At 39.8% G+C, this 10,284-nt stretch overlaps 1 protein-coding gene across 2 annotated transcripts; it reads right to left on the reverse strand.

Annotated features, from left to right (window-relative positions):
* Positions 1-2,134: 2,134 nt before the first annotated feature.
* Positions 2,135-8,140, reverse strand: LOC109952076 (amino-terminal enhancer of split-like). 2 transcript variants are annotated; one of them, XM_020586936.1, is made up of 7 exons: positions 7,740-8,140; positions 5,014-5,111; positions 3,665-3,728; positions 3,362-3,406; positions 3,213-3,275; positions 3,020-3,094; positions 2,135-2,428 (listed from the first exon to the last, which is right to left on the reverse strand). In XM_020586936.1, exons 1-7 carry the CDS (start codon positions 7,764-7,766, stop codon positions 2,192-2,194), a joined length of 609 nt encoding a protein of 202 aa, XP_020442592.1. In that variant the 5' UTR covers positions 7,767-8,140; the 3' UTR covers positions 2,135-2,191. The 2 variants fall into 2 exon arrangements, with proteins under 2 accessions (XP_020442592.1, XP_020442591.1); XM_020586935.1 differs by having other exon boundaries at positions 2,135-2,431; positions 7,740-8,133.
* Between the last annotated feature and the right edge of the window lie 2,144 nt (positions 8,141-10,284).

Here is a 10,284-nt window from a genome sequence, read left to right on the forward strand (position 1 = left end):
ATTAATGATATATGCAAGGTTTCTGATTTAGTGAAAGTGGTTTTGTTTGCGGATGACACTACCATATGGGCATCGGGTGAAAACCTACAGCAACTCTCTGGACGGGTTTCACAGGAACTTGAGAAGATAAAGAAATGGTGTGACTTTATGTATAAAGCCAGGAACAATTTATTACCTGGTGGAATTCAAAAACTATTTAATGAAAGGGAAGGGGGATACAATTTAAGGGGTCAGTTAAATTTAAAAATTCATGCTATACGTACAACCAAAAAAAGATTTTGTATTTCCATAAGTGGAGTAAAACTATGGAATAATTTAAGTGTGGACATAAAAAATAGTAATAGAATTGACGAGTTTAATTACATGGACAATTGTGGGTGTGGTGTAGAAGAGAATTATTTATGTAGAGATACTGCTTGCAAACCAATGATGGTAAGATGATGTCAGGGGGTAGGACTGGATAAGTCTGACTTCTTCCTACTCCATTCAAGCATGTTCTAGGTATAAGCAAATTGATATTGGATTAGCATTTGTTGGATAATAAACATTTGGATAAAACCGTTTGCTCTGTGTGTGATTTACAGTGGCACTGAAATGTTATTAAACACCGATTATTCTTCCTGGGTAATACAAAACACTACATTTCATTTCTTGTATAACGACTACAAGAAACGTATACTCTACAGGAAAGCAGACAATATATATAGTCTACAGAATTAGTATGACGTATGAAGCTGGGACACAGCTTTCGTTTTAAAATGTTTAGATTAAAAACCTCTCTTTACAGGGCACTAGAATCTGGTTGTCAGCACAAATATTGGTTGTGAGAAATGTGTTTTCTCAGGGAGCGCTTGTTTGCCGTTGCTTACAGAGCTTTAGCAACTCACTCAGGACACGTTCTTCATTCTTCCCCTAATAGTCACACACAAATGTAACAAGGCAGGTGTTTGATGCAGTCCCAGTATAAACTAAAGAGCTCTGCTAACTAACAGATATGCAGTGCTTGCCTGGTTATGAAATTTAGTTCCTGTTCAAGTTTAAGCGCAGACTTGCAAGAAAAAAGCGTGGGAGGAGGAGGAGGAAAATACAAAAAGTGCTCTCAGAAAAACAAAAATTAAGTGTTTTCTTCTTTCCAGCCACATTCACTCGAGCACACAGACAATTATGAACCAATTATAGCCTGTCTTCAACGTCAGGAAAACAGCTAATTGAAAAAAATTAACTTTTAGAGTGTAAATTCTTGTCACTGAAAGATGAGTCATGGTCCAAACCTTGTCGCGAGCATAGCGGCAGTAGCTAGGCCTGTCAAACAAAAGCTGTGTATACTACCACTTGTACAAACTAGGGTTTTAAATGGAATAAAATTCCACTTGTTTGGGTTTGACGTACACAGCTAAGGTAATGCATCCAGCGGTCGGTCATACAAAAATGCACCTGACAAGGGAAATGTCCTTTAAAAAAAAAATTAAAACATTTAACATGGGACAAAAATTTTATTTGGCTCCAAATACACATAGCCAAGCAGCTCTAATGCTATTTATTTAGGAAAATATGGAAATAGAACTGAAATATTGGTAAAACTGTTTACTGTGACCTGCAAACAGGGTCAGTAAGGGCAGAGACACACCACACCAATGTGAAGGAACTAGCAGCAATGAAGGCCGACTGTCGCGTCGCCTTACATCACCTTTGTCGACCACTGGTTTGATGTGTCATGGCCCTTAGAATCAACTGGAGGGACTAAAGAGGACCTGAAAAACAACTCTTAAAACACAAAGTTGGGGGAAAAAAACCCTGTGAGAGAGGGGTCCACATAAGGGGGAACTGCCATTAGCCTTTATCCTCAGCTCTCACTTCAAATGGGAAAACACTGATCCTTGGTTAAGCCCAACAACAGTGGCTTACGCTAAAAAGCAACTAAATTCTAGAAGCCTGATCTGAGTTTGTGACCACTAAATATTAACAGCATTTAACTCTCACTCTCAGCCAATCAGCAGTTTCATTCTCAAAGGTTTTAACTGCGTTCTCATTGCTCATCATCATCATCCCTGCAGTTTACTCTTCGACTTCAACACACATCAGGCAGGCGGCCAGACTTGCAGTCTCCATTTACAGTTTTACTTTGTTTTTTTTGTTTTTTTATCACTTCACCCCACAACACCCCCCTCCAAACCTCCTCGCTGTCTCTGCACTAGTCTGACTTGTCCCCATCCTCTCCTCTGGGTGCTCTCTCTGCGGTGTCCCGGGCCTTGTCCTCCTTTACCACCTGGGCTTGGCCGTGGGAATAGTTGGCCAGGATGGAAGACAGGGACAGCAGGCCGGAGCTGGAGGAGACGGCGGGCAGGGTGGGAGGGGTGAGGCCCAGGGGAAGCGGGGTCACGGGCAGGGCCAGGCCCTGGAGCTGGGACAGGTGCTGCACCTGGAGCTGCTGCTGCAAACACATAGTAAAGACACTGAGTTATAGGACATTTCGGGTTTTCCATCTCACCTCCAATGTATTCCCTCAATAGTCAAGGATAGATGCTAATATTTTAATCACTGGCCCCACGAGCCACCAAGCCCTTGAATTTGGTGACCCAAATGTGAATGTACACTGCCTGGCCAAATTAAAAGTCACTGCAACTCACTGCACAGTGCACTGATTGGCTCAGCCTCTCCTTGTCACGCGTTCTCACACAATGACAACAGAGCGTCTGCGAACAGCTCCTCCTCTGTGTCTGTTTTTAACACGATGCAGCCAATCATGGAGACAAAAAATTGACCTGCTTGTCTGAACCCGACACGGACGCAAACATAATTTCTAAATTTCTGCCTAAACCCTCAGGTATTGGTGGTTCCCACTGGGCTTGGTTCAGGTATCCACACTCTAAAATAGAGCTGCTGTGTTACAATAATGGAGTGGAGAAAAGGGATGTACATTGTAGCTGAGTGTCAACTGCAGCCACACCTGAGCTGGAATGTACAGAAATATAGCAGCTTCCAGTGGCATTATAATCACTATATCATTTATAAAGCTCACCCGTATAATAGAGTTCATCTCAGGAGGTGTGACCTGCTTGGCTCTCTCTATGGCGCCCATGACTTGCTGCTGATGCTGGAACAAAGACGCACCACTGTCACACACAACGAGCTAGTTATTTATAAGACTAAAAAAAAAAAAAATTATTGGCCAGAGACTCTCAGCCACTTCATGAAGATGTGTGTTTCATTACCTCCTGAGACAGGTAAGGCAGCACCTGAGCACAAATCCCATTCAGTCTCTTCACTATTTCTGCCTGTCAAGAAAACAAATGAAACAAGGTCAGACCAGAACAACACAAGACATGGGACGACAAAAAACTGCATTATAGAGAGGAATCACCTGTTTGTGCATTTCAATGTTCAGCCCATAGGACATTTCGTAGTACTACAAATACAAAAGGGGAGAAAAACATAATATACATATTTTCTGTACCTTTTGATCCCACACACAAACTGGTGTACTATATGTATTAACAATGCCTGGATACTGCAAACTCAAAACAACTAAAAGTCAGTTTATACACTAACAACAAAACTAACACAGTGAAGGAGTGACACACACTTCACTAAGTACGTTGGTATATTGTAGGAGTCAACTAATAAAAAGCCACACTGCACTGACAAGAAATTACAACAGACATACCATGATATAGTGCCGCTGCATCTCTGACTTCTCAGAGGCCAGTTTATCACACTCCAACTTCAAACTGTTAAGACAGAAAAATAATAATAATCACCTTTATTAATTATTATAATATGTGCCACTGAAATGTAGAAGTTAAAGTATGAAGTAGGAGAAAATAAAGTACAGATACCTCAAAACTGTACTTAAGTACAGTACTTGAGTAAATGTACTTAGTTATTTTCCACCTTTGGACATACATGCGCCCTCTGAGTCCTTTTGTTTAAAAAAAATGTTTCTGACTAAACTTATGCAGGACAGATGCATCATTACCTCTGGTAACTTCCTATAATGGTGTTGGGCTTCTAATATTAAAGTCCAGGCAAAGAAGAAACAAACATACAGTGGGTATGGAAAGTATTCAGACCCCCTTAAATTTTTCACTCTTTGTTATATTGCAGCCATATGCTAAAATCATTTATTATCATATTTCAGTTTTTCTTTTTTAATAAATCTGCAATAATGTCAAAAATTCTGTGTTTTTCTGTCAATATGGAATTTGTCACACTAGAGGAAAATGTATTATTAACCAGCCAACCAAATTTGAATGAGAAGAAAAGGGCAAATATATAAAATTAGGTTTCAAAATCATTAAAAAAAATGAGCACTCTCTAAACACTGGGGGTGTCACATGACGCACAAAACCCAATGCCAGCATTTCACTCTCATATGCGAGTAAAAATCTAAGTAATTAGGCGCACTAGTGCGACTGACTCCGGTTACCTTGGTTCTCAGTTTGGGCCGGCAGCATTTCAAAAGTACTCAAGGAGACCAGTGGATGAGGTTAGTGGATCGGAAAATATGATAATTTATCAAAACACCTGCTAAGCTAGCATAGACTTGCAGAGAAGCAATCATTTCAGCTTTGCCCAGAGTTTGCCATTTGCAGCTGGTATGTGTTGACCATAGAAAGCTTATTAGGCTAATAGCTAACTGTGGTGATAAGCCCAGTGGAGCAGCTTTGCTGTCCGCTGTGGCTCTTACCTTATCTTCCTCACGTCCGTCTCCCTCCACTAGCTACAGTGACTTCAGACCTGCTCTGCCATGTCCACTGTTTAGGTTTCTACCTTTATTAAACACTGAAGCAACTGCATTAATGTTCCTTCTTTAAAAAAAAACAAAAACTGTGCTAATAGTCTAATAATAACTAATAGTCTAACTCAACAATTCAGTATTAAATAGTTCATAGCCTTTTCATAATTTAGGTAACTATTTTCTAATATGTATAATGTGTTTAAAAACAAATCACTGATTTTATTGTACCCAGACTGTGTGTGTGTGTGTGTGTGAGCGAGCGAGCGAGCATGTACCTGTGGTATTGTGCTTGAAGGAACTGGAACTCATCTTTGATGCGGTCACAGGAGTCAGAAGTGGTGAACTTCAGAGACTGACTGGATTGAGACGACGCCTGGGAAACAATGAAACAACAACATGGTCAGTTTTCATAACCCCACACAGAGGCATAAAGTACGCTCACAAAGATCCCTGCATCCAAGTCAGAAATGGATTCTTTTCATAAAGGCTGCTCCAAGTTTAATTTATTAAAACCACAAGGACCAAAACTGTTATTCGACTAAACATGTCTCAGCACAGAAACACCAAGCCCGCACTTTCAGGAAAGAAGTGTGTTGAGGACCTGTGTTTATAGAAGGTGAGATTAAAGTATGCCCATGCTGACCATATGTGAGAGGTATTTAGAGGCTCTATTATAAATCTGGCTTTGTATAGACTTACACACAAACCATGAGTCTAAAGCTGTAATCTAGGTTTTATCCAGTGGCCTAAACCTCATTAATCTCTAAAGCGGCACAAGAGCAAGAGGTTTCAAATGGGCTTATGGGATTCAACAGAGCGTCACCCAGTTGCACAGGGGCTGAAACTCTGCATCCAAAATTCAAACTTCATTAATTTGTGGTACTGAACAAAAACACAGTAAAGCAATAGTACATTTTGGCAGTCAATGAATTGTTTAAGTAATTTTATCAGGCCAAAATTCAAAATGATATTTACAATTACTATTTCATAACCAATTATTCTAATTGATCATTTAAATGTCAGAAAATAGTTACTCTTCACAGGGCTTTAAGGATTTCTTATTAGAAGCCAGCAGAAGTGAAACTAAAGTGGTATGCCTGTCATCTTCCCAAGGTCTTTGTTACAGCCTTGCCTCAGAAAGGGGAACACTGGTCACATGATGAAAGCATTCAGACCACTTCAATTTTTTAAGATGTTTCTGTTGTATGTCGAACTTTAAATTAATAAAATTGTCATATTTGCACATACTGTAAATCTACACTCAATGACGTGATGACAAAGTGAAAACATTATTTTTAAAAAGTTTTGCAAATTCAAATGGAAACTTCTCATTTACACAAATTTTCACACCCTTTGCTGTTGCAATCCAAATTGTGGCCAGGTGCATCCTGCTTTAATTTTCCTTCAGATATGTCTCTAGAACTTGACTGGAATCCACTTGTGGCAAATTAAAGTGACTGGACATAGGTGTGTGCCTTTCACAATGCATGACAGAACAAAAACCAACCCATGAAGTCCAAGGAGCCTCCATGATAAAACTGTGGAGGAGCGTAGAGCATAAAACCAGCTCTAAGACTGAGTGTTCCCAGGAGCACAGTGGGCTCAATAATTGTGAAACAGAAGATATTTGGGACCACCAGGCTATTACAGTCCCTATAGAGAAGGATCATGCTATGGCGGTCCTCAGCAGCAGAGACAGGGAGACTTGTCAGAACTGAGGGAAGCATGACCACTGCCAAATACAGAGGTCCTTAAAGAAAACTTGCTCTAGAGAATGTATGACCACTGTATACAATATTCACATTTTAAACAAAAGAAATTTTTTTTTTTTTTTTTTTTTATGCATCCGGGTATGCCCATGTGACACCACTATGGGAAATGTTTGCATTGGTGCTTTTGTTATTGGTCTGTGTTGTTTTGTACATGCTTATGCAGCACTTCCTCACCTTTGGTTTGCAAGGGTAATTGTCTGCTCTGGGTGTTGCTCAGTGCAGCATATGTGGCACTAGCTGGTCCTGTAATTCTTATAGTGTTATCTTAGATATAAAACAGGACTGCAGACAATTATTTTTATTAACAACTAATCTGAGATGTCTTCTATTCTATCAGAGAGAAGCAAAAAGTAAAAAATGATTTGTTTGAAGGTGACTCCTTGGACCTCTGGGCACTGTGATTGGCATTTTTGTGCCGTTTTACAAACCAACTGATTATGATCAATTAATATAAACTGATTTATCAATTATTATTTTTAATGCAATCACTACTGGTGCTCATTTGCATGCAAACAGCTGTAGTATGATCCACTATTGTTGGAGTGTTTGCAGTGGTGCTTCAGTTAAGGCCTTTTTCAACAAGTGTCTAATTTTGCAGCCATTTCCTGACTTAGCTGTTGCTTGTAAAGGTAATTTTTCTTCACAAGTTGGCTGTTGACCGTAGCTTATCATACAGTTAGTTTGAGATTTGCTGGTTATGACTTGGACTTAAAATACACACGAGTGGCATAATTTAGCTTTGAAAAGCAGGTACTGGTCTAATTTTATTCCTCCACAATATTTGCAGCAGTATTTGTTTAATTAAATCATTTTAGAGATAAATATCATCCAAGCAAACTAGACCTAGTCCATGCGCCCTGTAGATTTTGCTCGGCAATAGAAATACAGACTAAGCAGAATAATACTAAGCTAACTTACTCTTCTAACGTTAGACTGAACTCAAATTCGCTGCTTTGAGTAACATTAGCTAGCAACACACCGTTTTTGAAGCCAAGTAAAGCTATCAACAAAAGCATCAAGTAGCTAGATTTACTTCGAATCTTTAGATGCCACCTTTCCTGCATTATAACGGTGCAAACGTCGTGTAAATACGTGCACAGGTCTGGCACCATGAGACAAGCTCGCAGCTCCCTGCAGCTTGTGCTTGTATCAGCTGTCGGTTGCTAGCTACCGTTAGCTCGATTTGCTGCCCTGTTTTCAACTGGGACGAGTTAAACTAGCCAACTTACCGAGTGCCTTGACTGAGGAAACATCATGTCAGCAGTGTGTTTCTCTGCGTTTCCTTGCTCTACTCGAATAATCAGGCTAGGTGGCTAGGCTAACAGGTCTCCAGATATTAAATGATTGGAGACGCTGTTCGCATGTACTGTGTCATCGTTTCAAGTAACGTTAGCTAATGTCAAAGCAGTCGGAGCCGAAGATCGTCTTCTTCTGTTTGCAGTCAGAAACACTGCCGCTTTCCACGATGAACAGGTTAAAAATAAAAGCGTCTTCAACGGAACATCAGATTTTATGATATAACGTTAGCGTTTCGCCCTGGTTGTTGACACATGAGCCACCGACCTTCCTCTGCTTTTGAAGAGAGGACCAGCATCACGCGGAAAACAAACCGAGCAGCGGACGAGAGGGCGCCCCGTGTGGCACCGAGCTGAACTGACCCGCCGGAGACTCCGCTCCCTACAGCAGCTACACCGGACTGGATTATGATCAGGCCCTCAAAAAGTTCCAGTTTCACTGCGCATCACTACTATCAATACTCATAAGTTACTTGTGCTTTGGGAGCAGAAAAGCTGACCAACAACAGCAGGCCTCAAAGTCTGCACAATCAGAAAATTTATATGCAATCAGGAAAAAAAAAACTAAGCAAAAATTTTTATTGAAAATAATTTTAGATGTCACTTTAGGTTCTTGTAAATCGCTATAATTGTTCCTGAAATTTACTATGATAAAGAAAAACATACTTCACAAAGTGAATATTTGATGCCTGACCTCAAACTAGAGCAGGGATTGGGCCACGTATTTCTGTCTGAACCTGATTCAGACCTGACAAGCTTATAGTATACGTGTGAACTTGACCTGAACCCAACACTGTTGACTTTGTATGGTGCCCCCCTATAATTAAATGAAGCAGACATTTGAGTGCTCCAGCTGTCTACCTAAAGTTTGACCTACCTGTCCAAACCTGACCCAGACCTGAACATCATTTCTAAATTTCTGTCTAAATCCGGCCCAAACCCTCGGGCTCAGTTCAGGTATCCACACACTACTACAATGTAATACACACAGCCTCTAAAATCATGAAACACACCTACTATACACCATGAGCAAGTATAGGAACAAATTTATTTAAATTTAAAACAGATACCTTGTCATTATGTTTCTCTCTTAGAAGGCGGTAATGATCTTATGTTCATGTTTGAATGAGGATCAGGCAACAGTGGTTGAAACAAATACATGAAACACATAAAAATGGCAAGAGTTATGTAAATCAATAATCAATAATTAGCTGATTGAACCCCCTTTATTAAGGGCTCTTCTTCAATGAAAACATCCAAAATAAACAGCACATGCATTTATAATTACAATTTCTTAAAAAAAAAAAAACAGCAGATTAGCTTTTAATTCTTTAATCTTAAATACAGAATAAAGTCTTTGTGTGTACCTAATCATCTATCTGTTTTGCCTCTGGGTGTTTTATTTAAAAATGGGGAACAGCTCAGGTGGTGGTCCTTCTGTTGACCACAGCGTTGGCACTTAGAAAGAGCCGGGCTCTAGAGATAGTGGGGTTGGCACACAGTATAATACATCAATTACACTTGGTTTACATACAAAATGAAGAGGGGGGAAAACAGCATTTTATACAACACTGCACAATTAAGCTTCAGGTTTCATTTGAGTGAGGAAAAATAAATCAAGTGGTCCTAAGTAATAGTGTTCTAGTCATGTCTTATTATACAGAGAAGGGGAAAACAACAACAACAAAAAAAGGAACAAGCTTACATGTTTGAATATGGAGCAACTCTGTCCTTATTCCAACAAGCACCCACAGGAAGAGACATCACACTGCCTCAGCCACTGAAAGGTCTGGAACCATAATGGACCACAGATACTATTTTTCGTTATTCAAGGCAATGAAAGGCAATAAATAAGTGTGTTCTAGTGAATAAAAAAAATCCAGTCTTTTCACTGGTTAAGGCAAAAGAAAAAAAAAAACGATGAAAGAGACTGAAGCATCATACAGAGTTCCTGTCCTCTTTCCAGCTCATACATGTTGAGAAAAAGTGTCAAAAAATAATAAAAAAAAAATAAAGCCACTGTGAAACACTGGGCTGCTCACATACTATCAAACCAACATCAACAGCCAGGCGACCTTTCACCCTGTGCCAGTCATAGTGTCTAGTTAAAGAACACAACATAACGTGAGCTGCACTCGAACACACAGTACTGTACACCTTAACTCCTGATAAATACTTGGGTATCTGTACTAGTAGATCATTCTACTTCAATAGTGGCACTGTCTTTATGACAGCAGTCTAATGGTTGGTTGTCTGATTTTCTGAGCACGAGGTTAGGGTCATGTTCAGCAGACAAAGTGGCAGTTAAGGACCATACTGGCATGTTTTTTTTTTCTCCCCATTAACTTAGTGTTCAGACTTTAAGATCACAGTTGACCTTTTTTTTTATCCTAAGTATTTAGACTGATTCCCCCTCTCTTTGACAGCCTGCAGTGGGTGTCATCTTTATAAAAAGATCAACAGGTGAGAACACGAGCCG

Source organism: Monopterus albus, unplaced genomic scaffold, assembly GCF_001952655.1.
Source record: "Monopterus albus unplaced genomic scaffold, M_albus_1.0 scaffold429.1, whole genome shotgun sequence".
Lineage (NCBI taxonomy): Eukaryota > Metazoa > Chordata > Actinopteri > Synbranchiformes > Synbranchidae > Monopterus > Monopterus albus.

Coding starts and splice junctions, on each gene's coding strand:
- LOC109952076 (XM_020586935.1), bottom strand. CDS start 7,766: ATGATGTTTCCTCAGTCAAGGCACTCG. Junction 3,729..5,013: donor CTTCAAGCACAATACCACAG/GTACATGCTCGC, acceptor CTGTCTTAACAG/TTTGAAGTTGGAGTGTGATA. Junction 3,276..3,361: donor ACATTGAAATGCACAAACAG/GTGATTCCTCTC, acceptor TTTTCTTGACAG/GCAGAAATAGTGAAGAGACT.